The sequence below is a fragment of the Triturus cristatus genome, chromosome 9 (genome assembly GCF_964204655.1).
Source record: "Triturus cristatus chromosome 9, aTriCri1.1, whole genome shotgun sequence".
NCBI lineage: Eukaryota > Metazoa > Chordata > Amphibia > Caudata > Salamandridae > Triturus > Triturus cristatus.
In genome coordinates, this window is record NC_140592.1 from 1,040,294,712 (window position 1) to 1,040,322,507 (window position 27,796).

General features: G+C 46.4%; 1 protein-coding gene across 1 annotated transcript in view; it reads right to left on the bottom strand.

Annotated features, from left to right (window-relative positions):
* KNL1 (kinetochore scaffold 1) overlaps positions 1-27,796 on the bottom strand; it is a 598,022-nt gene that overhangs the window by 269,235 nt on the left and 300,991 nt on the right. Inside the window, exon 14 of the mRNA XM_085626857.1 lies at positions 22,602-22,717. Within this exon, the coding sequence (XP_085482983.1) occupies positions 22,602-22,717 (116 nt within the window). The remainder of the gene's footprint in view (positions 1-22,601; positions 22,718-27,796) is intronic.

The following is a 27,796-nucleotide window of genomic DNA, read 5'->3' on the forward strand; positions in this document are numbered from 1 at the left end:
TGCTAAACATAATTAATTTGTGGAGTGTGGTAAAATGCTGGCTCCAAGACTCTGCACTGTGGTTTTTGCCCATTTGATACTATATTTTTACACCAAAATGGAGGATGAGAATACAGTGGAAGAGTCCCTGTAAGTCCTCCCTCTAGAGGATTAGTTGTGTGAGGCTGTAGATACCACCATCCACCAGGCGGTGGCTGCGGCCATGGGTATTTGAGCGCCCCATTATGGAGAAGGCCACCCCTCCCATGAAGCATGCCCCCAATGCAAGAGTGACTCTGGAAGAGATTTAGGGGCCTTCAAGTGCCTAATCAAGGATTTCCTGGCTCGGCCTGTTGGATATGGCCGATTATCTCCCCCGCAAGGACTTGAGGCAGAGGACGACGACTCTCCAGGAGACTCAAATCACAAGACTGGCTCCTCCATGCCCTGACACCCCGCCCTGGTAGCAGCCCCTGCGGAACCACCGAATGACCCAGAGGACCCCTCTAACAGGCGAGTCCCTGAGGGCTCAATCAACACTTATTGCAATACAGAGAAAACCAATGCAATCCTATGGAAGGAAAGACAGGTAAGTAATTTGAGGTAAGCACTCGACTGACAAGTTCAGTAGTCTTCGGAGGGTTTGACCAACACTGGGCAAGGGTCGGACCAAGGTAGGTACTGCACCACCAGCGGCACGGCGGTCGGGTGCAGAGTTCACTGGGCCCAATGTTAGCCTATGGGGAGCTGGGTACCCCGAAGAGGCATCGGTGGCAGGTAAGTACCCGCGATTCAGAGACACAAACCCTGGGGGTTGAGGTCAGCAAGTAGCACATTAGCTGCACCACCAGCCGCACAGGGGTGGCCGGATGCAAAGGAAGGCATTGGGTACCCTGTGGAACACAATAGAGATCCTTGGTTGGAGACACAGGCTGCAGGCTCTGCCAAGACTTGTGAGGTGAGTTGGATAGTGGGGGGATGCCGGGACTGTCGGTTGGCCACTCCTAGTCCTGGGGGCTATGGGTGCAGGGGTGTCTTTGTGTGTCAGGTTTCTCTCATCGGATCTGGTCACAGTCGGGGGGGGGGGGGGGGGGGGGGGGGGGGGGGGGACTCTTCAGGTTGAGGCTGCGGGCATCGTGAAGATGTTCAGAAGAGGCCGTCCAACGCTGGATTCCAGGTCAGGTACGCCGGGGAGAAGTCACTGGATCAGTGGAACATCTGGACTCAGGCCATGGGAGACTGGTGCATAGTGATGCATAGTGGTGCAAGGGTCACAGATCCGCAGTCCTAGGGGTTTATTCTTGCTGGACAAATCCAGTGTCCATGGGAGAAAAGAGTCTTTGTTGAAAGCAGCTCAGGTCGCTGGGGGTCTTGGAGGTTGCTGGCTGCAGGACACACCGGTTTCTTGGAGCAGGGTCAATGGAGGAGGAGACAGGCTGGTAGGGCTGGGATCAAGTCGGTTGTCTTCTCCACTGCTGCATGGCTCTTCGGTCAGTCTTCATAGGTCATCAAATTTGAGAAACAAGGTTCAGGGGAGCCCTTAAATACTATGATTAAGGGCGATACTGAGGTTGAGGGGCAGTAACCAATTGCTGACCCCTTTGGGTGTCCCCTGCCTTTGGGGAAAGGGGCACATCCCTATTCGGCTAATTCTCCAAAACCAAGATGGAGTATTCTCAAGGGAGGTCCTGGTCACCCTAGAGGTGTGCCTGGCTCAGGGTGACACTCCTACTCAACAATTTTCCACCTGTCCTGCCGCCAAAAAGAGGGGCGGGCATCTCCACTAGGCTGGAGCTGTCCAAATCAGCCTAACACAATAGGAGAGCCTTTGAGGTTCACCTCCAAGAGCTGCTGTTACTGCTAGGGGGAGGTGGGAAGCACCTCCATCCAGAGCAGGCTTGGTTTCTGACCTTCGAGAGCACAAAGGCTCTCTTACTCTATGGGGTTGGAAACCGGTCTGGTGGTGGCTAGCTGGCACGGACCGGTCAGCCAATACGCTAGAAGTTGGTTGTTTTTCAGGGGGCATCTCGAAGATGTTCTCCGAGTGCATTTTATAAGAAATCCATCACTGGCATCAGTGTGGGTTTATTATGCTAAGACGTTTGATACCAAACCTCCCAGCCTTCAGTGAAGCCATTATGGAGCTGTGGAGTTTGTGTTGAACTCCCATCCCATGTATTCAAAATGGCTTCACTACATTTAGTGTCCAAGAACGGATTCAGACACTGTAGGGGACTATTGCTCATGCAGCTATGCCCTCACCTGTGGTATAGTGCACCCTGCCTTAGGGCTTTAAGGAATGCCACAGGGGTGACATACCTATGCCAGAGGAAGTGGGGTGTAGGCATGGCACCCAGGAAGGTAGGGTGGGCTATGTCGACTCTTAGTTTAGCCACGCCACAACACATAGCCTGCAATGGCAGTGTGTATGTGTTAAGTGTAGGGTCCTTTAGGCTGGCACAATACAATGGTCACAAAACGCTTGGTACCTGTTACAAGGGACTTATAAGTGGGCCAGTGGGGTGTCAATTGTGTGAGCAATGGTACAGTTTTGGGAAAGAACACAGGCCCTGGGAACCTAATTGCCAGGGATCCAGGGCGCACTGAAAGTGTACTGGATACAAGGCAAAATGTTAGAGGGTGACCATGCAAAAAAAAGGGGCACTTTCCTACAACACTGGGCGTCAAAATACAGGTGTAGGCGATACACTGGCAGCAGGCGTTGACAAGACGTGCACCGGGAGGGGGCGAGCTGCCGTACCTGTGAGGAACTGAGAGACGCACATGGCCCTCCGACAGGAAGCACACGCTCTCTGTCCGTGCTTTGCCAAGCAGCTCCCTCTGTTGTTATTACAGTTAAGGCTATGAACTGATTTAGATGAGGGGAACTTCGAAGTGGGAAAACAGCTGTACATACTATCGGTCGTTGGGTTCGTCGACCAACGCAGTTTTGCTCTCACCAGTCGCTATGTGCTAAACACCTGGCTATCCGTCTCTTTAAGCAGCAGGAGCCGCGAGTTCGCTTTCAGCTGCGGCCGGAGCCACAATCAGCTTCTTCAAGCGGCAGGAGCCGCGAGTGTCTTCCATCAGCGGCTGGAGCCGCTAAACATTTGCTTTACTGCGGTGGAAGCCGCGAGTGTGTACCAACAGCGGCTGGAGCCGCTAAATATTTGCTTTAACGCGGGTGAAGCTGCAAGTCTTTTCCTACAGCGGCTGGTGCCGTTAAACATTTGCTTTAATGCGGTTGCAGCCGCTCTCTTTATAGGCACGATTATATTGTAAACGACAGCACCACAGTTGGACTGTCCTGGGAGGAACTTACCCGCGTGTTGCCGCCATCACTGCTCTCCCTCCCGCCGCCGCAACAGGTCACCCAGCGGCCGCCGAGTGGAGGGAGACTATAACTCCCAGCCTGCTTCGCTCTCCTGCACCGCTGTTCCCGCGCCCGGAGGCGCTACAAATCCCCAACAGGCTAGGTGGAGCGGGTGCTGCGCTGTCCTGGGAGGAACCTACCCGCGTGTTGCCGCCATCACTGCTCGCCCTCCCGCCGCCGCAACAGGTCACCCTGCGGCCGCCAAGTGGAGGGAGACTACAACTCCCAGCCTGCTTCGCACTCCTGCACCGCTGTTCCCGCGCCCGGAGGCGCTACAAATCCCCAACAGGCTCCGTGTCGCGGGATCGCGCGTGGGTCGTGCAGGGCGATGCCCGGGCAAAGGGCGGGCTGTCCGAGGCTGGAGGAGGCTGGGCTGGGACACCCACCTAAACAGTGTCCGGGGGTTTGTTGGACTTTGATTTATCCACTTATGTGGTAAATATATGTGTTTTTGTAGTTTTCGATCTAGTCAGTCAAATCGTATTTTTACTGTTATTGTTTAATTTTAAATATTTGTTTTATTGGTAACTAGTTGTGATATTCACAAGGGAGATTTTGTGCTTACGCTCCTTGTGAATAAATTATGGGGAAACATTGTAAGCCCATCATCGCACGCCCAATGACTAGGCAATTAGCAACTTCAAACCCGCCCCTCCCGAGCCTTTGACAAAATGCTCCAGAAAACCATTGGGGTGGTGGCATCAGCTATTGAAAACACTGAGAGGAGGCTGTCAATCACCCCTGCCAATCCCCCTGCACCGCCTTTAGACGATTGTTCTGTAGACATAGTAACTCAGGATGAGGCGGATGCTATGTCGTTTATGTTGCCTTCTTTTACACATTTACCATGTGCCCAGATTCCACTTGATGAGAACGCGCCAGTAGAGGCTGCTCTGCTTAAATCCTCCATGGTATCTCCAGTGGCACATAAACCGCGAGCACGGGCTAAGAAAAAGAAGCTCGCCAAAAAAAATGTTAAAATTACAACGCCTTCTTTATCTATTCCTGGTCATCCGGACACTGTTCCCCATCCAGTAACCTCGGGCCCGCCTGTGTGGGTTACCCATTTAATAATTGATTTACAGGAACACATAGAGCAGACTTTAAATGCCCATTTTAAATCTCTGTCGACCAGGATCGACAGACTATTATCACGGATTAATAATAAAGGTGTAGGGAAAACCCAGCTAAATCCTGCTCTACAAGATCTTGGTAGCTTGGGGGGTTTGGGAGCATCTGACATGAAAAGTAAAGTCACCCCGCGGGTTTCTTGTATTTCTCAACAACCTACTATACAGGACCCAGTCCAGCTGCCCTCGTTTAGGTCAACTCAACCCACAAATGCTCCCGGTCCATCTACCTGTGTTAACCTGCCCCGAGTTGTTACTGGTCTGGCCCCCTGCGAACAACCTTCTATCCCAAAGGCTCTCGGTACACGGGGTCTGGGGGCGGGTAGGCTTCAACCTAACCAGCTTGTGAATTTTGGTAAAAATGGCCTGACTAAATCTCCTTCCTATCCGCAGTTACCCCCCGAAGCTTCGTCTTACGTGGTGGTGCTTACGTGAGTACCTCCATTGCCCAGTGATAGGGGGGAATCCTACTATGAATTAAAAAATAAAGTTATCTATTGGCTAAGTAACCATAGACCTCTGAATGGAGTAGGTTTGGGGGAGATTTTGTTTGTGCGGAGAGTTTGTTGGTTGGGGACCAGACCTAAAGATAGTCGCGGGGATTGTGTTATAATTAACTTCAGGGATCCAAGAGTAGTTGGTCATATATTGGATCATGGAGGGTTGACTAAAGTAGGCTCTATCAATACCTGTCATCTGGGGTATTTTTATATGCATCCCCGTATTCCAAGGCCCTCGGATCTATCCTATTCCCATCAAGACAGCCAGGAATATGACTATAATATTCCGGTCGCCAATTCATTTAATGCACTTAGTTCTGTGGATTGACCACCACCATTGAGGCACGTTGACGGAAGGGCTATGAATGTGAAAGGGGGTCAGGTAATGGATGGCTGTAGTACGGAGGCGGCCCCTCACAATTTGGTATATGGAACTGGGTTAGGAGCAATAGTTATTGCCCTATCCTCCCAAAGTAACAGCCCAGCACGAGGGATAATAGAGTCCGGTATTCTAGACCCAGTAGCATCTCCCTCCTCTGTTGCGTGTGCTCCTTTGGATGACTGTTCCTCTCAAGCAGCGACACGTAGATCCTTAGTAGGGTCTTGGAACGTGGCTGGACTGGGGTCCAAACTCCCCATTCCAGAGTGGGGAGAGCTTATGGATAGTTATGACATATGTTTGTTTCAGGAAACATGGCTACGGTCTATCCCAGTGAGGGTAGGTTATGCGTCTTTCCATTCACCAGCGGTCCAAGGAGTCAGGGGGAAGACCTTCGGGGGGGGTTAGCCATCTGGGTTGCTTCTCATCTTGGTTGTTCAGTTAAGACCATTGATACTCAGTGCCCAGATATTTTATGCTTAGTACTTAACTTCTCTGCTGGCTATTCGTTGGTAGTACTTAATGTCTACTTACGTCCTTATCCCCTCCAGTTGGGCTTATCGATTTTGGGTGCCTTAGATGCTCTTTTACATTCTCTTCCCCTAACGTCTCACAAAATTATAGGAGCAGATCTTAATTGTCATTTTGAACCCCTTCTTGGGATACCTTCAGTGACCTCGGATGAGGACGCAAATTGTACAATCCCAGACTGTATTATGTACCCGCAAAAACATTTATTGCCTTTGGCCCTTGAGATTCATAAGTTAGTTATTTTACATTCTCTTAGGGCCTGTAATGGCAGACTCCTTCCCGATGTCCCGGGTTCACATACTTTTAATAGACCTGGGAATTGTTCAACAATTGATTATATTCTGGTGAATGTGGATTTTTGGGGCTATCTGGGAGCTTTCTCTGTCAGCCCTAGGGTTGACAGTGATCACAATTTACTGACACTAGAACTAGCAGATATCGGTGGTCGTAGTGTTTCTAGGGGTTTAGTAACAACGAGCAGTGTGAATTTGGTTCTAGCAGCAGGTGGCAGACGCATTAGGTGGGCAAAAATTGAGACTGAAGAGGCTAAGTTGGCGGAATTATACCGCCATGTTGCCTGTTCTCTAGCAGAGGTCTCCCACCTCTTGAGTCTTAATGGAGATTCATCCCAGCATTATGTCCTGGGCATGCAGTCCATTCACAATAAACTCCTTAGCTCCATGGCCGGTTATTTTTATAGTACTACCACACAGAGGCCTAGGATAATCAAGAACAATCACTGGTATAACAAAAGTTGTAGGTTGGCTAAGAGTGCTTTGATTAAGGAAGTAAAGTTGGGCACTCATTCAAGCATTTTTTTTTTTTTTAATCACTTTTTGGAAATGCAATCAACATTTCAACATACAAAACCAAAACAATTAGGTCGTGGTACAATATCATTCGGTCTCTAGGACCTCCCCAGCTCCCCTCAGGTAGTATCTTTATGGTATTAAGCAGCCATCCCCTCCCTCCGTCTTCCAACATTATCACTCATTTTGATGCATTTGTAAATAGTCAATTAGGTACATCCAGTAATCACGTGGTCTCGACCCTCCTGGAAGCTCTTCCTCATAAGTTTTGAGTGTGTCCTTACAGTAAGTTAGATCTTTGAGCCATAGCTGAATAGATGGAGCAATCCTACTGTTCCAGCAGAGCGATACACGCCGTTTGGCCATCAGAAGCGCAATCACAGCAAATTTACGTTTCATAGCTCTCAGACCAGGCACTATCCCCAGCAAACAAATCTTTTCCGAACAACCCAATTTCGTTCCCATCATTTCTCCCAACATGTCCGTCACTTTTACCCAATAATCCGCCACCCCTGCGCACCTCCAGGCCAGATGGCAGAAGTCCGCCCCCTCCTCCCCACACCTGCGGCAGCGCGAGTCCTCCCTTAAACCATACTTGCAAAGCCTAGCCGGTGTGTAATAGGTCTGGTGCAAATATTTGTAATGTAGCATTCTTAAATTTCCATTAGGTGTCAGCATTTCAGTTAATGAACAGGTCACCCCCCATTCCTCCAGTGTCAAGTTGTCCTCTAACGCACTGTTCCATTTGTCCAATGATGCCTGCGTAGTGTACGCAATATCTTCTTGCAACTTACTATAAAGTCTCGACACCAGTTTTGTGGCAGATGGCGTGGTCAACACCAATTGCAATGCTTGCATTTGTGGCGGCTCCTCAGGGAAAGAAGGGTAGAGCACCCTCATGGCTTTTTGCAGTCTGTAATATGTAAATCTAAACATTAGTGTTTGATTACTAACATAGGTAAGATCGCTTAGTTCCTGATACGTCCCATTAAGGAACAGATCCCCCATTGTGGTCAGTCCTACCCGTCTTAACAGTCCCATCCCTACCTCCTCCTGGGTCACCGACAATGCTGGATGGTGTAAAAGGGGCAAATCCGGCGCATACAGAGGTAGTTTACCCGCTTTCCTCCCCATTGCCTGCCATGCTTTATTCGTCGTATCTATTGTGTTGATGTCACGCTTATGCAGCGGTGCTCGCTTATGTGGGAGTATTGCCTTCAGCGGAACAGGAGCTGCATCGCCCTCCTCCACCGCTGTGTGTGTCAGGAACGGCACAGGATGATACCAATAGTGTGCAAACTGCGCCTGTGCGCATAAATAATATAACAGAAAATCCGGCACTTTAAACCCACCTTTCGCATATGGTAACGTTAGCGTCCTCAGTTCAATCCTAGCATGTTTGCCCGCCCAAATCAATCGTAATACCATCGCTGTGATTCTACGAAACACTTCAGTTGGTGGTGGTATCGGTATATTATTGAATAGATACAGCAGTTTGGGTAATACAACCATCTTGACGATGGCCAGCCTATCCGCTAACGAAAGGGGGAGTTGTATCCAGCCCTCTATTTTCCCCTCCAGCGTTCCCACCACTCTACCATAGTTCGCCCGGATCACCTCCTCTGGATCCCTATGATACCACACTCCCAAAAATCGCACCGGGTCAGATTGCCATTCTATTGGGTAGTCCAGTTGATGCGGCCGAGTAGTGTCCGATAGCGGAACAATAATCGATTTCTCCCAATTAATGCTAATCCCGGACGTCTGCGCAAATCGCACATACTCCCTCAGCAGTGCATTTAAATGCACTTCTGGATCTCTCACATATAGGAGCATATCGTCCGCATATAGCGATATGTGGAGTGGGCGCTGTGGGAACTGCAACGCCGAGTAGTGATGCTTCTGTCGTATTCTACAAGCTAACGGTTCCATCGCCAGTGCGAATAGCAATGGGGACAGTGGGCAGCCCTGTCTCGTCCCCCTGCATATATGTATCGGGTCTGACACATATCCATTCACTCTCACTCGAGCCACCGGAGCTGTGTATAGTAGCTGTATCCATTGCAAAAAGCGCAGCGGAAATCCCATCCGCCGCATCACCTTGCTCAAATACGGCCATTCCAGGGAATCAAATGCTTTGGCCGCGTCCAGTAGGACCGCAGCCGCCTTGGTCGTTGGTTGCAAATAGTGTGATAGTGCAAAGAGGGTACGTGTATTGTGCGTAGTTGATCTGGTGGGGATAAATCCCGACTGATCCGGTAGAATCAATCGGGTCATCAGCGGCTGTAGCCGTTTCGCCAACAGTTTGGCCAGAATCTTGACGTCCACATTAATGAGGGAGAGTGGCCTGTACGATTCGCAGTGTTCAGGGCCCTTTTTTGGCTTCAAAAGGGCAATAATAAGCGCTTCACGGAGCGTTGGCGGCAATCGCATCTGGTCATGGGCAGTTCCGTACATTTCCACCAGATGTGGAGCTATTTGATCAATGAATGCCTTGTAAAATTCCCCCGTGAACCCGTCAGGGCCCGGTGACTTCCCATTGGGGAGAGTTTTTATCACCTCCTTCACCTCCTCTACTGTAATAGGTGCCGCCAAATATTCTCTATGGTCATCTGATAGCCAGGCTATCGCTACCTCCTCCAGATAGTTCCCTGTCTCCTCCTCCGTCGCTGTCTGCCGTGACTCGTATAGCTTACCATATGTGGCTCTAAATTCCCTCAAAATGTCTTGTGCCCCATATTTCATGTCTCCATGCTCATCTCGTACCCCATGTACCACCTGTGGCACTTTCCCCGCGCATATTTTGGCCGCCAACGCTCTACCCGGCCTGCCACCCTCGCCGTAATTCCTGGCCACGTGTCGCTTCGATATATATTTTAACTCATCGTCTGCTAGCGTTTGGTATGTAGTTATGTGGCTTCTGATATCAGCCAGTAATGTCGTGTTTTGGGTACATTCATATTCTCTCTCTAGCACATTAATTTTCTGCTCACATGACGCCAATTGTTGGCGAATATCCTTCAGTATGCCCGCACTCGTTCCAATGCAGATCCCCCTAATGGTGGCCTTAAACGCCTCCCACAGCAACCCGGGGTCTTCTGTGGTTGGCGCATTTAATTCAAAGTATTCCGTCACAGCCTTACTTATTGCGTCTTCGTACAAAGGGTCAGTGAGTGCTCTTGCATTAAATCTCCAACTAAATGGGGGGGGTGAGTAATTCGGTATCTCAATGGTGATCCGAAAGTGTCCTGGGCAAGTGGCAGATGGATCTCGTCCACAGGAGCACCGCCTCGTTTCCCAACCAATAATCTATCCTGGACCAGCTACTACTAATCGCTGTCGTATGTGTCGCCTCTCTACTCTCCCGATTTCTTGCTCTCCAGACGTCCACCAGCCCCCTATCCTCCATTATGGCCCGCAATTTTCTCCTAGCCCTTGTATGCGGTTCAGTGGCGTTACTCGATCTGTCCCAACCGTCCTGCAACGCTATATTGAAATCTCCCCCCCATATCAGTGGTATGTCAGGCAATTCCCCCAATCGCGTCCACACCTCATCATAGAAGTCAGGATCATCAATATTTGGTCCATAAGTATTCACTAATGCCACCTGCTGACCCCGTAGCCGTCCCACCACTAGTACCAAGCGCCCCATCTCATCTTTATGTGTGGACTCCACCTCAAACTGCACCCCTTTCTTGATCAGTATCATGACTCCTCGGGAATAGGAAGAGTATGATGAGTATTGCACCGTCTCCGCCCATCTACTACCCACTCGCATAGGGGCCTTCGGTGTCAGATGTGTTTCCTGCAGCATTGCAATATCAATGTTATGTCGATCTAAATATGCCAACACCTGCCTTATTTTCTTGGGGTTGTTCAGCCCCCGTACATTCCACGTCAGTAAAGATAATCTAGTATCTCGTAGTGCTTTACTCTCCATCATACCCCCATTCAGTCCATACTGGTGCAATCTCTATGCAGTCGTCACCCCCACCGCAGTCAACCTCACGGACCCTGCCTACACCTCGTGTCATATCATCACCCTTCAGATTGTTGTTGCGATCATCGTACCAAAACCTAAGAAACAAACCCCAATGTCCCCTCCGCCTCCCCCACCCACTTTAGCAACCCAACTCTGCCAAAGACATTTCCCATTATCCCGTAACAGTACAACCCAACTTGATTTGGGGAACTCCCGCGCGGGGGATCCACCAAGAGCGCACTTTTCCATCCAACCTAATGGATGTGGTCAGTGATATAATCTCTATACATGCCAAATCCCAGCACATCTCTCAACTTCTAACATAACAGTTATGTATCCGAACATTTATGGTGCTATCAGGTAATCCATATCGCATACGACAAGTATTCACTCCGGCCCACCTTTCCCCACAGAGCTCCTGTACTCACGTCCGCCATGCCTTACTTTTCGGTGCTCGCGTCAGGGAGCCTGTGTACAAGAGATCAAGCAGCAGTGTCTGCCTCTTACCACTCCCTTTCGCTCTCCCTTGCAGTATGCTGTCCGGTCTACACCCACCCCTCAAAAGATATATGAGTCAGCCGACAGCATGTAGTTCACCATGTTTCATCCCCAGCACAGCCTCTACCGTTATCACCCATTGTGGCAACCAGCACACTTATCCATGTAGTAGTCCTCAGTTCGAGTCTATTGTGGGTTCCGCTCGACGTTGTTCCTTTCGCCGATTGATAGTCCTTTTGATGAAGTCCTGTGCTTCCCTCGGCGTCTGTAGCAGCAGCGTTTTCCCGTCGCAGGTGACCTTCAACCGCGCCGGGTATAACATAGCATAGTCAATTTGCAACTCCCTGAGTTTCTTTTTTATCGGGTTGAACTCCTTGCGTGCCATCTGCACCGTTATTGTAAAGTCCGGGTAGAACTCCAGCTCGTTTCCCTGATAGCTGATCTTGCGTTTTTCTCGGGCTATACGGAGGACAGTGTCGCGATCTCGGTAGTTCATGATCCGCGCCACTATAGGTCTCGGAGGCAGTCCCGGCTTCGGTCGTGGTGCCAGGGTTCTGTGCGCGCGTTCGACTAGGAAGATAGGTGACAGGGATTCCTCTCCACATACAGTTTTTATCAATTCCTCCACATAGGTTTCCATTTTGGTTATGTTCGTGGACTCCGGAACTCCCGCTATTCGTACGTTGTTGCGACGGGACCTCGCTTCCAAGTCCTCCGCTTTGTTTTTTATCACGTCCAGCAGTCGCTCCATGTCCGTACACTTTTGGGTTGTGGCGTGCGCTTAGTCTTCCACCGCCGATATTCTGGTCTCCGCTTCCACCAGCCGTTCCCCGTGACCATCCAGCTTCGCCGCCATATTGTCCACGCGAAGCGTGATCGAGTCAAGTTTTCCATGTATATCCTGCAGGCTTTGCTGTATGGCCTGGAGGGCACCCTCCATTCCCACTGGCGCCGATTGTATCACTTCCGCAGTCTCCTCCGACGACGCCGTTTGCGCTTTCGCCGCTTTTTTCGCATCAAATTGGAGCTTCGTCTGGCCTCGGTCTGCTTTTCCCATAGCGCCACGCACCCCCGCGCACGCTTCAAGTCGCGGCCACTGCGCCCTCCGTTCCGTGAGTGGTTTATGTGGTGCTCGCCTCTGGGTTCTGCGTCTGCAGGTGTCTTCCTTCAGCGCTTATGGCTTTCCGGGCTCCCCGATTGCCACCGCTCACCCTTTGCCAGTCACCTGAACCAGGCGCGCAATTCACCCTACGCCAGGCCTGTAGCGCCCCTTGTCAGCTTCCCGTTCAACACGCTACCGGCATCTGTTGTGGCTCCCTGTTCGGCCTTACCCCCTCGATTACCGCCGGTCTCCTCCGTGCGACGTTATGTGTAGCGAGGTCGTGTCTCAGTCGCCGCCTTCAGTAACCGCATATCCACTGCCTCTGTTCGCTGCGCACTAAGGGCCGTCCGTCTCCAGCCGTTCTTAACATGGCGGGCGCCATTTTACATTCAGGGCGTCTTTTCGCCAGCTTCGTTCACCCCTCTCCTCCGCGATGCCAGTTCAGGGCCGCAGCTCCATAGATCCCCAGCTTCCAGCCAGCAGCTCCCCAGAACAGCGACAGTGACTCACCGCGGCTCCGTAGGCGATCCCTGTTAGTTTCACCGCTCACCGCTTTGCTGCTCCAGCGCCGCCATGTTGTCTGCCCCTCCGCCAGCTACGATCGTCCGGAGTTTCGCGTTCTGTGACTGTCTGCAGCATCAGTGTCTCAAACTTCACAAACTTAGTCCAGCATAGATTAAGGGGCTGTGCCCCCGTTTTTTGGGCGCTAGGATCGCCGCATGTCGCCGATAGCTGCCGTTTCCTCACACCGACCAGCGGAGCCGACTTAGCAGGCGGCCATCTCGCCGTGCGCCCTCTAGCGCCCCCCCCTCACTCAGTCAAGCATTAGAGTGGCGAGGGATAACTATAAAAACCTGATGAAGGAGGCAAAATCCGAGTGGGTATTTTGGAATTTTGTTCGAGCTGGTTCGGCAGGAAGTCCATCTGCAATTATTCCCAACCTTAGCGAAGAGGTGTGGCTAGAGCACTTTAAGCCCCTCTATTCGCTTAGTAATTCTGACTGTGGAATAGACCTAGCAACCCAAACAAATGCTATTGCTATGGCTTATCCGGAACATGTGGACTCGGAGAGCCGAACCTGTACCCTTTCGGAAATCGAGCTGGCTCTCAGTAGTTTATCGTTGGGGAAAGCTCCGGGCCTTGATAGGATCCCAGGTGACTTATATCGAAGTGAACAAAAAATCTGGGCTCCTTACATTTGGGTTTACTTTAATGCTATTTTGCAGGGCCTCGAGATTCCCCAAACTTGGTTAGGAGTTGAAATTATACCCATCCATAAAAAATCTTCCTGGACCTGGCTAACTATCGCCCTCTAAGTTTGATAGATGTTCTATAGAAACTGTTTGCCCGCATGCTCTTAACAAGATTACAGAGTTGGATGGAGGAACATCAAATCCTAACTTCTCTTCAAGCGGGCTTTCGAGCAAAAGTTTCCACTATCGACCAACTGTTCAGATTACAGTTGGTCTATTGGAAGACGGTTTCTATTGGAGCTGGCAATTTATTTTTGATTTTCGTGGACCTTCGGTCTGTGTTTGACATGGTTCAAAGGGAGAAGCTCTGGGCGTTACTATTGGAGATGGGCGCCCCCCCTTTATTTGTGCCATCTATTTAAGCGTATGCATGATGGAACATTTGCAAGGGTGAGATACGGGAGAAGCGGGGAGATTTCGGGTCCATTCCTGGTTGAAAAGGGTGTGAGGCAGGGGTGTGTTTTGGCTCCAACTTTATTTTCTCTTTTCATCAATGGGTTGATAGATCATTTATTGTGTGCTAGTAATCTGGATTCCCGAAGGTTAGCGGGCCGAAAGATACCTGCCCTAATGTTCGCGGATGACACGCTTTTATTGTCAAAATCTTTTATGGGCATCCAGCGTACATTAGAGGCATTCTGCTCCTTTTGTAAACTAAGGAATCTGGAACTGAACCTATCCAAAACTAAATTTATGGTCTTCAGCTCTAGCCCAGCCAACTGTCCTCATCCTCAGATGGAAGGAATAGTGCTAGACCGAGTATCTACATTTGATTACCTGGGGGTAACTCTTAATGATAAAATGAAATGGGGGTCTCATTTGGCGAAGGCCAATTTGAAGTGGACACAATCTGTGGGGGGTATTTTGAAGGTTTTTTAATAACACTCCATCTAAATCCTTGGGCCCCCCAATGGAAATCTATAAATCCCAAGCAAGAGGGGGTGTGCTATATGGTGCAGAGCTCTGGGGCCATTGTAGCATTGCCCCTCTAACTTTAACTGAGAACAGTTTTATTAGGCGGCTTTTGAAACTACCCATGAGTACCCCCATAACCCCCCTGAGATGGGATTTAGGTCTGGTTCCTATTGATGAGACTGCCCCAAATCGTCCACTTCTGTACTGGAGACGTCTTTGGTCAACACCTGAGCTTGTGAGCTATAGGCAGGACCTTGGTGATCTCTTGTCAAGAGGGAATATGGGGAAAATCCCATGGCTAATGCACATTAAAAACCTGTGTTATGCCTTAGGTAAGGGGGACCTGTGGACGTCACCAAAGGAGTCCTGTGTTTTACAGACCAAGAAATCATTGAGTGCGGCTCTTCAGCACTATCGAATGGAAATATTACTAAATTCTTCCTTGGGTAGGCTTACTATCACCTTTTTGGATATCAAGATCAGTCCCCATTTTGAGAATTTTTTGGATGTTATTCAGCCTCCATTGGCCAAGAAATGATATATCCAGTTCAGACATGGTTCTCTTCCTCTGAGGGCTTTAACCCATAGGTGGTCCAGCGCGCCCTGTCCAACGAGTTTTTGTCCAGAGTGTGTTCATACTTGCGAGACAGAGTTGCATGTTGTGCTCTTTTGCCCTCTCTACATCAAGGCAAGAGCAAAATGGATTATCCAACTCTGCAAGTCTAGGGGTCTCGGGGATTATCAGGAGCTATTTAGAATCCTCAAATATGATACTACCCCCATGATAGTGTTTGCGATGGCTAGATTCCTCCTTTCCATGTGGTATTCAAGGTGTAAAAAATTGAAAATCGATAGACCATAATCTGCTCTTACTGAGGTGAATTTAGCATGTAGCGAAAGTGCTTTTAGGTATGAGATTTGTCTAAGGATGGGATGTTGTTCTATGTGTCTACATCTTCATTGATATCACTGTCTTTTCAATAATGTATTCATTTGTGTTTTAAATGTTCATCTAATTTTTAAAACAGGTTCTTAATTCTTGATGGATTGTATTACATGCAAATGTTCATCTTCTATTAATTTTATTGTAAATATGTATTTATGTCTTTTTATGGTATTATACCGAAATAAATGTTTTTGACTGACTGACTGTTAATGTAAGTTTATAACTCACTTTGATCAAGATACCACTTCCTTAATGTATTCTGATTTGAATAGATATTGAAGTAGATGCTGTACCTCGTATGGACGTTTAGGTCTACTATGTTGAACAGGAATGTCGTCTCTAACCTTGGCTTCTCTTTTTGGATCTCCTCTTGCAGGAGTCCGCAGAGTACAAGATGGGGTCACTGGTAAAGGGAGCAGTCTCTCCTTGTCCCTCAGATGTCTCGCCAGCAAAGGAATCTTGTCTTTTTGCCGCTGCTCTTGGCTATGCAGGTGAATCTGCTCATGCTCTCAAGGTGCTCCTGGAAAGGGTGCTGCAGTCACAACATCTTCTAGGGTCACGACAATCTGGCAAACAAATGTTACAGATCCTGTACTGGTCTGTTTTGCCATTGTTTGGCTCCATTTTGGGCACCCCGCAAAACCATTGAATTTTGCGGAAAAAGAAAAATATAAATTTTTTAGGTTCCAGTGAACCTCACAGAGAGCAGATCTACACAATATATGATTGTATATGGTCACTATAGAAACTCAAACCTCCTAGGGCCAAGCCAGAGGAGCGAAAAATGTCATCAAGGTGACTAATTGACCAACATAGAAGGGTGATATCACCTTTGGCAGGACAGTAGCCTGAGTCTGCAGCACCAATTTATCTTGGAAGAGGCGTTGGGAGGTTATGTAGAGAGCACCTGTAGTTCACTTATGTGTCATACAGAAGTGATGGGAATCAGACAGATAGTCTTAGTCACCAGAAGCCATAACAAACATCGGTGCATAGGCTGACATGGTCTATAAATATCAAACATCGGGAATATATTTAGGTCCCATGTAGGTGAGGCAATTAGTTTTGGACAAACACGTGGTCCAAGTACTTCCAAAAATGCATCACAAACCGTGATTTAAAACGAAAGGGGGGGAGGGGTCCGTTAAGCAAGTTTATAAATCGGCTGCAAGTGCAGACACATAACCCATAAGTTTGCCCACTGCAAAGCGCATGGCAACAACAAACAAACAATACGTGCAAAGAATCTGGACGAGGTGTCTCCAGCGATTAGCTAGAGAGCTGCAAGTAGATCTCCTGTGTGCAGTCCAGCCTACAAATATAGAAGCGTTTGCATGGTTGAATTATTTCTATACCAAAAGTAAAAAGCTTGTATTGGAGACAAACCTGTGTGTGTTTTCAAAACTCATTAGCTGATGTTTGGGGGAAAATAGTTTAATTCTCAAAATTAATTTACATCATTTGATTAGGAGAGATTTATTACTCAAATTATTACCTTGGTGCCAGGGGGATTGCAGCTATGGCTAATATTTATTACCCATGTAGATGCATTCCCAGTTGATAGAGCTTTTTTACTTTACTGCTGGCATTCGTGTCTAATGCAGCGATTGGATCATTGCTAACAATCTTGGATGGGGTGGTCACCATCACATCACTAACGTATGTAGCTCGGGCTGATTTTCACTGAACATAAGTAGCCCTTAATACAGAATAGGCTGGTGACCCCTGATCTAAATGATGAACCCCATGCCAAGCCAAAAACGTTTCCCAGTGACTGGCACATATGGACTACGAGGACAGGAGTTTTTGCTTCATGAATAAAATCTACTACTTGGAGGCGGCAACTCACAAGAATTTAGCTGCTGCTCCTCAATCCCCCAGCAAAGTTTATTAGTCTATTATTGTGCAATGCAGCTCCCTAGTAAACATTTACTAATGTGACATTCAATTCAGTTCCCTTAGTGCTCCAATTCTAGTCATGCAATATGGAAGAGCTAAAACTTTCGAATCGTTTTCCTTTCCCTACTTTTTAAACTTTTATTAAGGCATAGGCTCTACTATTAGAAAGGCATACTTTTCTCCTCTTAAAAGCTCCGGGGGAGCCCACCTTGTGTACAATTTGGGGAATACTAGTGACAAGGAGACCGATGACAATACATGTCACTGTGGTGAATGAGGGCCATTGTTCTTTTTAATGTAGAACTGAAAAATGTGATTTCTTCCAATAAGGTATCACATCTCACTGGTAAATGTCAAAGTGCTGCTTCTATAGTGGGTCTGGTATTGCAGTGATATAACTATCAAGTTTGACACCAAAAGAAGTACTATAATATTCCCATGTTACTGCTATAGTGGTTGGGTTGAAAGAAGGATATGGGAAGAGCATTGACAAGCAATAGATTTCTGCAAATGAAGGGGGTGGTCTTTGCTATGGGGGTACCGTTTTATTGTTCATCCCCTTATCTTCTGTTCAACTTAAAACAAGCATTTGCAACGCAATAGGTCTCGCATTTGTTAGAGCTGGAGGTATTGGCATTGTAAATGTGAATGTTTTTTACCTGTGTGTTTTGGAGTCAAGTGGATTTGTTTGGTTTGTAGTGGAATTATGTGGTATGTTGTGCAGTGAAATTGTGGATAGAAATGCTGGTGCATTTAGTGTATAGGAATTATGTGGGGTGGGAGTGTGTATTATGTAGAGTAATTATGTGATATGGTATTGTGGTGGAGTGTTATGTAATGGAGTTTAAATATGTGGTGTGCTGTTTATTTTAGTGGCGTGATGCAGAATTGTGTGGTGTGGATTGAGAGAGCACCAGAGTGAAAGCACTTTCCACAACTGCTGAGTTTGCTGCACCCAGCTAAACAATTGTGCTGATCAAGAACCCACTCTTTCAACATGGCCTAAAAGGTGGCCTCAATATGACCTGCAATGGCCTTAACATTGTTCTGACACTGGCTGCAAAGAAGCTTTGCACTGATGTTGCCTCTGCTGCGCCTAAACTGTATATACTAGTAAAGGTAGTTCAGATATTTCCTGAACACAAAAGATGAAGTAATCGGTGTTGTGGGCTTCTAAGTCACTTAAAAGTATTTGAAAATAAGAGTTTGAAAAAAGAAAACTCTTTTAGCATTACTGTTTCTTTACATTGTTTATTTCATTTTCCAAGAGGCAAGAGGAACACATTCTCTCATTAGAAAATCTTAACATTAGAGCTAGGAGTGGAAAGGCTAAAACTGTGCTGGACCTATACTTGAGAGCAGATATGTGGAGACAGAATACCCAGAAGACAAACACGAAAGGTGAAAGTGCGAGGCTCTGTTCTTCTGTGCAGCTCCAGCAAGGGGACAGGTACATAAGCATAGCAGAAAGCGACGGGCGGAAAGTATCAATTAAAAAGCAGATGGGGTGGCAGTGCCGTGCACATGGGCTGTCTGGGCGCTAGCTGGAAGAGGCGTCATGAGCGTGCACATCGGCTGTCTGAAAGAGACGCCGTGAGCGTGCACATGGGCTGTCCGGGCGCCGTGAGCATGCACATCCCTGTACCCCTTCGGCCACCAAACCGACGACTATAGGTCTCGCCACGGCGAGTCATGCGGGTACTCTAATCTTCAGAGAGACACACACATATCTGTCCGTGAACGGAGACTGATGAAGCATAAGATTGGACTTCATCTACTTGTGCCAAAGTTTTGCCCACAGCAAAGCCATCACCATGAAGTCACTCTGTGAGCCCCGGATAGTGTATGTATTAGGATCTGGTATCCAATGTAGGCCTGTGAGGCCAGAGCCATAGCATATTATAGGCAATCCACAGACAATAAGTATCAGTGCAAATGCAGTTCATGTATATAGTGGTTACCCTGAAAACTGTAATTGGAGCCGGCTGTCTTGAGCCTAATTTGGAACCACTTGATTCTGATGGTTCATATTAAACTAGAAAGCATGGGTTACAAATCAGGTATCCCCTTCAGACTTCCAGCCACAGGCACCGCCACTAAAGAGTGTATCAATGAGACAAGATGGCACCAACAGAGATAAGTCTTTGTGTATAACTGACATACAGGCAGGGCTGTCGGAAGGGGGGCATAGAGGGAATATTATTCCACAGGCCTGCAGTTTTTCAGGGCCTCGCGCTAGTGGTGCCACATTTATTTATAGATTGGAAAAAAAGCCTACCGTTTTTTATTAATGACCGACGAGGTAGCCAATCCCACTCAGTGGCGTCAAATTCTGCCCTGTGTTCTCTTCTCCTGTATGACATGCTTTTTGTGAACTTATAAACTGGTGTTCGACCTACGATAGGCCCCCTGAAATTGTTGAACGGAGCTCGGCAAAAACCTCTGACATGCCTGCATAGAAAAGGCAACTATGAATTGTCATCAAGGAAATAATGGGAAAATGAACATAGCAATTACAGCACAACATTCGCAAGTGTCTCTCAAATAGGGGTAAGATAGTTAGTGCGCTTCAGTCTCAGCGCAATTTCTGTAAACCAGAAACTCACATTAAGTAGTCATCTAGGAGAGGGCCTTGATGTGAAGGTGGCAGCATATGTCATTGATTGCCACAGTTCCTACCGGTGGTGAAAGATGTAGGAGAGGCTGTAGAATCAAGAAAATTCTACACGTCAGAGAATGCTGCAAGGTGTGTGTGGGGAAAAGTCTGCAATAGGGGAAGTGTTGGCATTATTACAACTGATTGCCACTGCTCACTACATGACGTGAAATAAAACAGAAATGTTCACTGTGCCCAGTTCCTCCACCAGAGGCTTTACGTTCAATTTTCCTGCTACAGCCTTGTATGCTGAATCTTGGGTACCAATATTCGCGCGCTACTTGTCATCCGTGAGGGTATCCAGGCGCTTTTTCTATAGAGACAAAGCACCGCTTTCCAATCATGTAGTAGAAGAAATTCTAACCGTGTCTGCTGTGGCGTGGGTGTGGTAACTTGATTTCTGGGGCTGTTTTTTATGCCTTATTTTTTTCAATCTTCCGTAATTTCGAGTACAAACAAAGCACTCAAGATAAAATATGTTGTCAAGATCGGTTGATAATCCAATTTTCTCCCGCCAACTCAGACGACAAAATGCTTAGAAGACAAACACGAAAAGTGAAAGTTATTTTCTGCCGCTCCAGCGAGGGGATGGGTACAAAACACGGTAGAAAGCGATGGGTGGAAAGTAACAATTAACAAGATGTGCTGCGGACCGGACGCAGAACGGGAGGGGACGGACCGCGCATTGCGCACTTAACATGAGCGTGCGCATAGGGTGTCTGAAAGAGACGCCGTGAGCGCGCACATGGGCTGTCCAGGCGCTAGCTGGAAGAGGCGCCATAAGCGTGCACATCGGCGGTCTGAAAGACGCCGTGAGCGTGCACATGGGCTGTCCGGGCACCATGGGCGTGCACATTCCTGTCCCCCTTCGGACACCAAACCGACGACTATAGGTCTCGCCAAGGTGAGCAAGGCATGCGCTACGCCGCTAGGTGAGACCTAAAAAATGGATGGGAAAAAAAAGCGTGATCAGGTTAGGGATAAAGTTTAAACATCAGGAGGTTTTGAAAGTTTGCATCAGAAGAAATCAAATTTTGCATTAACATTACAGACAGTAAGAAGAATGTGCAGAATGAGGTCTGGTAAGACCTCAAGTGAGAGGACATGCTCAACAGCTGAATCTGGTGAGATTAAAAGACTCGTAATATCTCCGCACCCCCCTTCCTGAGATACATCCTGTGGCGACAACTTAAACATAAATCAACTTTACACAGATTTGGACAGCAGGTCGGAATAACCCTCCCAGTTTCCTCATCAATCTGTCTGAAAGAACCCGCAACTCATTTCACACCACACCAACTCATTGGGCCAGATCATGTTCACCGACATCCCCTCGATGAACCACTTGCCCCATATGTAAACTGCAGTTACGCTCTGCACCAAACAGCAGAGACATAAATTAATTGCTGAATATGCACCATACAAAAATCTTGTTGAGAGTGTTCGTTTGTTCCACTGGGAACATAGGGAATTTTAGCTGCGAGACGAACCTGCATGACTGACTCAAGGGGCGAAGTGCTTGTGTAGCCCTGCACACCAAAATAATATAAACATTCAACCCTGCACTGGAAAGCCAGATACCAATGGGACGCATTACTGAATTTGCTCCTTTAGTTTTTGGAAGGAGGCAAGATTCATTGTTCTACCAAGCACTTGTCGGGCATCTTCTGTGGATTTGTTGCACATAACAGTATACAGTCAGCGTACAGTTGAGAAATTCTAAAAAAGATTTCCAGAGTACTTCTCAGAGATGGATTTCCCATAACACTTTCCTACTCAATGAAATCCCTGTAATGAAAATAGGCACAATGCCCCTGTCTGAAGTTTTGGGCAGTTTCCATGTCATCTAGGTCACCTCCATCTCTGTGTGCTATACAATCCAAATTAATATAAAACTGTGACGAATGCACGGACTCTCCCTCAGGCCTCATTTTGCACCCCACTTTGTCTTTCTTGGGTCTGCTCCCACCTGCGATATGTCCTCATATTTTTCGAATTTAAAAAAAAGACCGAGAACAGATACAGCGTTGAAGATTGAGGTTTGGTGGGAGTCTCAAACCAGGAACAAGGATTTCAATCCGCATCTCCTTGGACAATGAAGCAGCCAAAGAGGTCTTATTTCACGAGAGCCATATGCTATATAGGTTAGTGGGTTATGTTCAATAGAGATTCCAATTGTGTGGGAAGAACGTGGCCAAACCTGTCCATACTGAAGACATGCTAACAGGTGCCCAGGGCCAATATAAATGTTCCTTCGGAAGGTGACATGCATTTATCTCTCGATTTGTCATTTAAGAGTACGTTCAGAAAACTGGAGTGCAAATTTAATGGCCAGTGTTAATCCACATGAAAGTTGATGCATTTGCTGATGTAGCCACCCTGTTATTCTTACTCAACACTGATAAGAGGACAGTTCTAAATGGTTTTAAACCGCAAAGTTCATAAACTACTAACATTATTATTGTGCGGTCTTACAATATCACATTGTAGGTGACATTCATGTAGTATCAAGTACTTCTAATTTGAGACCACGGCAACAATCAGCACTAAAGAAACATATGAAAATGTTTAAAGGAGGTTATATCAACATAGACACAATATGACAAATGAATGAGCAGGCAAGCATGTAAAAAAAAAAATTCAACTTACTCTTCGACAAATTGAGAGAGTGCTTGACAGTCTTCTTCAAAGACCTGAAGCCTGGGCTGATAAACATATCGCTCGCTCAGAATGTCTTCTTGAGTAGGATAGGCCTTCACTTCATGCTATGGATAAAATTAATGTATACATCAAAAGTGTCACTACAGATGTTAAAATAAACATTGTTCAAGGACACAAACACCACAACGGACATAGTTAGGTTGGAACTGGAGCCATGGCATGGCTTCTGACCGGACAGCTACTAAACATGTACTTTGTGTAACAGAGCCATAAGAAATTGGTTCAAACTGATTCATAACAGATAGGACACTGCGATTAGTTCGCAGCAAAACACCTGCACAGGAGTGAGAAGCATCTAATGCTTTTCTGCTGCCTTTGACTAACCACCGGAACTGGACAACTCAAATGTTGCGTTCACAGACTGCCCAGTACGGTCATGCAAAAACATGAACTGGCACTGATCTGGGTGCCCTAATCAGATTGTCTAACAATTTTGCCAATCAAATCCAAAAAGGGGTCACAGATGTATTAAAAAAAGAGGAACATACTGCAACTCGTTTAGAGAACGGAGTGGAATCCTCTGAGATGCCACATGTTTTACATACAAGAGTAATATTCTGTGAACCATTCCTTAGGAGCATTCATAGTATTTAAGAAATGTAACTGCCCGACATTGCTCACTCAGTCTATTGCAATCTATATACAGACTTAGTATAACCGAACAAAATGTAGCAACATTGTATTTCAAGGTGCGATTGTAAACCTACAAGAAAATGTTTTAATTTAATTGGACCATATTACACATTTACTGGTCAAGTATTCTCTCCATATTTATATCTATACCCACATCCAAACGTTGGATACTTTAGTTGCTGCAGTGCAAAGGTCAGGTCAATTTACCTTTGTCACAGTACAGCAACGGTAACAAGAGAAAAACCCTCCAACAGCTTGCATGTTACTATTACTTTATGCACTGAAACAACTCTTTAATAATGAGAATATCTTTCCAGTATGATTATACCTTCCTATACAAACTCCAACTTTTTTTTTTATATTATATATATATATATATATATATATATATATATATATATATATATATATATATATATATATATATATATATATATATATATATATATATATATATATATATATATGTGTGTGTGTGTGTGTGCTCCTTTTGCCGTTTCCCCTCGATTGAGAGCACTCAAAAACAGACCAAGGTGGCAAGCCTTTTAATTCAGGGTATGAGCAAGACGTAGCAGGCAGTTGCAATCAGACAGTCATGCACGCGATACGCCTGACGCGTTTCGAGGATCAACCCTCTTTCTCAAAGGCAGTCGCGTTTGTGAATACGTGCTTTAATGGACCGAGACCGGAGCACGTCTTGCTCATACCCTGAATTAAAAGGCTTGCCACCTTGGTCTGTTTTTGAGTGCTCTCAATCGAGGGGAAACGGCAAAAGGAGCACATTATATATATATATATATATATATATATATATATATATATATATATATATATATAATCTACTGGCGGTCGCCAGTAGATAGTTATAGTTAGGACCGTGTTTCCATAGGAAATCCGCAACATTCTATTTGGAATAACTTCGGCGCCGGTTGACGAATCCTCGCGAAATTTTCAAAATAGGTGGGGCGCTCCGCTCCGCTCCTACCCTGAAAGTCTTGGGGGGATTCGTCAAGCGGGGGCCGAGAAAAAAGGGGGGTCCCAAAACACGTTTTCCCCATGCAATTTTCCATAGGGACCTTTAGTCCAAGGTACAGCCCGAACGGCTGAACAGAATTACTTGAAATTTGGCAGAGAGGTAGTCCTCAGCTTAGGGATGTGCCTTTTGCATATATAGAGTCAATCTGTTCAGTAGTTCCTGAGAAAATCAAAAGTAAAACCATATATATATGTGGGCGGAGCCTAACCACACATCTCATCCTGAGATCTGATTGGCTGTCAGCACTTCATCCAAGAAGTGTTGGCAGCCATCTTGGGACCAATATACATGATAGCACCTCATTAAAAAGCATTGCAGTTAATAGAAGGTTTTAAGACTTTAGTTACATTATAAATCATTTGTTGATGGTACCATACTCATTTTAGGAATTGTGGTATGTTCTAAGGTGATTTCACCATGTGAAAAAGCCTTCTGCTGGGATATCATGACTGAGAGACAAATATTTTCTCATGCTTTTCCCACAGAGGTTTGGAAGGTGATCTATAAGCTAAACTGAGAGCTTATTTTCTGTAAATTCACATTATCTTTCTCAGTCATGTGAGAATGAAGTCTGACATTCTCAGTAAAACATGTACATCCAACAAGGGCAGAGACTATCAGTTGATTCCTTTGTGTTCTACTGCAGCTTCCCAGAGTGTTCCAAAGAACAACTAGAGCGCTAACAGTCCTACTTATGACAAACGTATGGCACACCTGAAGCCATCTTGCTTGGATTAAAGTGGTAATTCTTAAAACATTTAATTTAAAAAGGAACAAAATGAGGGGGTTCATTTTTCCATAAAAAGTATGATTAGTGCTGCAGAAAGAAAAATTAGGGCACATTTTGAGTGACTTCTCAAATCCTCTTCTATTTCATTAAAAAATTCTGACATGCAGACTGAAACATGCACTTTCAATACCAGCAGCAGTTTTCCCTGGTGAGCAGTAGCTTTACTACAGTGATCTAATGAGCAAAAAGAGTGCTAACATTCTGAATTTATGGCAAATGTGTGATACATCTGAATGCCTTCTTGATGGAATCAAAGTAAAAAACTGAAAGTATTTCCTACTGAGGAGACTGCAGTAAATGAGGAAATTAGGAAACTTCATAACAAATAAGTCTCCCAAGATGGCCACCAGAGACAAAAGAGCCCAAATGTAGCCCAAATATCACCAAGATGTAGCCCAAGTATAGCCCAATGACAGAATGTCCCAGAGTGTTCTTAAAAACAACTAGAGCGCTTACGGTCTTCATTATGACAAAAGTATGGCACACCTGAAGCCATCTTGATTGGAATAAACTGGTAACACTTAAAACATTTAATTTAAAAAGGAACACAATGAGGGGGTTCATTTTGCCATAGAAATTATGATTAATGCTGAAGAAAGAAAATAAGGGCACATTTTGAGTGACTTCTCAAATCCTCTTCTATTTCATTAAAAAATTCTGACATGCAGACTGAAACATGCACTTTTAATACCAGGAGCAGACTTCCATGGTGAACAGTAGTTTTACTACAGTGATCTAATGAGCAACTAGAGTGCTAACATTCAGAATTTATGGCAAATGTGTGACATATCTGAATACCTTCATGATGGAATCAAAGTAAAATACGGAAAGCATTTCCTACTGAGGAGACTGCAGTACATGAGGAAATTAGGAAACTTCATAACAAATAAATCTCCCAAGATGGCCACCGGAGACAAAAGAGCCCAAATGTAGCCCAAAATCACCCAGATGTAGCCTAAATATAGCCCAATGACAGAAGTGTGCAAAACACTTATTATTTTGTGTTTTTGCAGTGTTATATAGTGCAGACTTGTCAGGTATTGGAGTGCTTTACATGAGCATTAGTTACATCACACAAGAACAAATTCATTTTGGTTGTAGACATGGGGAGACTAAATGATTTGACCAGAATCACAGAATGTCGAGCTGAAGCAGAAACTCCAACCTGGTTCCCCAGTTGCAAAGTCTGCAGTTCTGGAAGTAACACCACATCCTCTCCCCTAAGTGCAACATTTAATCAAGTGGTCAACTGGATAAAAAAACATAAAGATAACAAATAATTTAAAAGTGCTTTGTCGCTATTTGAAAACTCAGAAAATATGTCCTTATTTTAGTCTTTTAGAGCACTAACCACAATTTTGATGCCACTAAGACGCTCTCATATATGTAATTTCTAAAGGAAATGCTCTAGGTATTACAGTTTTGATTACATCAAGATGACGTCAGGCGTTCCACACTTTTGTAATAAATATAGAATGTTAGCAATCTAGTTGTTCATTAGGATACTGTTGAGAGGCAGAGGCCAGGGGCACGGACTCTGAAAATTGAAGGCAGGTAGGAGGGTGCAAAGGCAACAATTTAACCACACTGAGCAGGCAGGAAGGGCCGTGGCAGCACAACAGACTATGGAGGGCAGTGGAAAGGGGGGCAGGGGCAACAAACCAACAATACAGGACTTGCAAGAGAGGCTGTGGCAATGTAATAGACCATTGTGGGCAGAATGAAGAGGCAATGGTAGTACAACCATACATGCCAACAGACCCGATTCAGCCAGGAAACGTCCAATGTTTTTAAGCTCAAATGGGCTTTATTTGATCTGTCTCCTGTCTACAATCTCCTCTTTTTCAATGTAACTCAAAGGGGAAAATCAATACCCCAGTTTTTTTTCAAAATCTCCCTCTTACCAAGTTCAAAATGTTCGCAAGTATGGTACATTGGATCATGGAAGGAAATGGGGTAGGGACATGGACTTGGATAACAGAGGACAGGAGGGACATGGAGAGGTGCACCAAACTGACCCTGCAGGGCAGGCATCAGGGTTTGCAGCAGCACAATACACCACACAGGGCATGCGGGACGGGAGTGCAGCACAACAATCCATAGAAAGCAAGAGGGAGGGGACATGACCATGCACATGGACAACAGAGAACAGAGGGGCAAGAGGCAATGGTAGCTAGCTGACCATAATGGACAGACAGGAGAGAAAGCTGCAGCATAACAGACCATAAAGGGCAGGAGGGACGGATCAGGGGCATTACAATGGAACAGACAAGCCAGGAGGGAGGGAGTAGGGGTCTGCACATGTAAACAGAGGGCTGGGGGCAAAGGGGCAGGGCAGGAGCAGCAAGATAGCCATGGAGGTCAGGAAGGATGGGCACTAGAAGCAAGACACACCATGAAGAGCAACAGTGAGACTGTGATGGAATACACACAGACCATGGAGGGAAGGTGGGAGGGGTTTCAGGGGCAGCTAACTGACCACACAGGGAAGGTGGGAGGGCCCATGGCAGCACAGAAGACCATGCATGGCAAGTGGGAGGGTTAGTGGCAGCACAATGGCTATGATGGGGAAGAATGAGGGTGCAGGGGCATACACAAAGGACGATGGAGGATAGAAGGGAGGGTCAGGACCTGTGCACAGACAAGAAAGTTCACAACAGACCG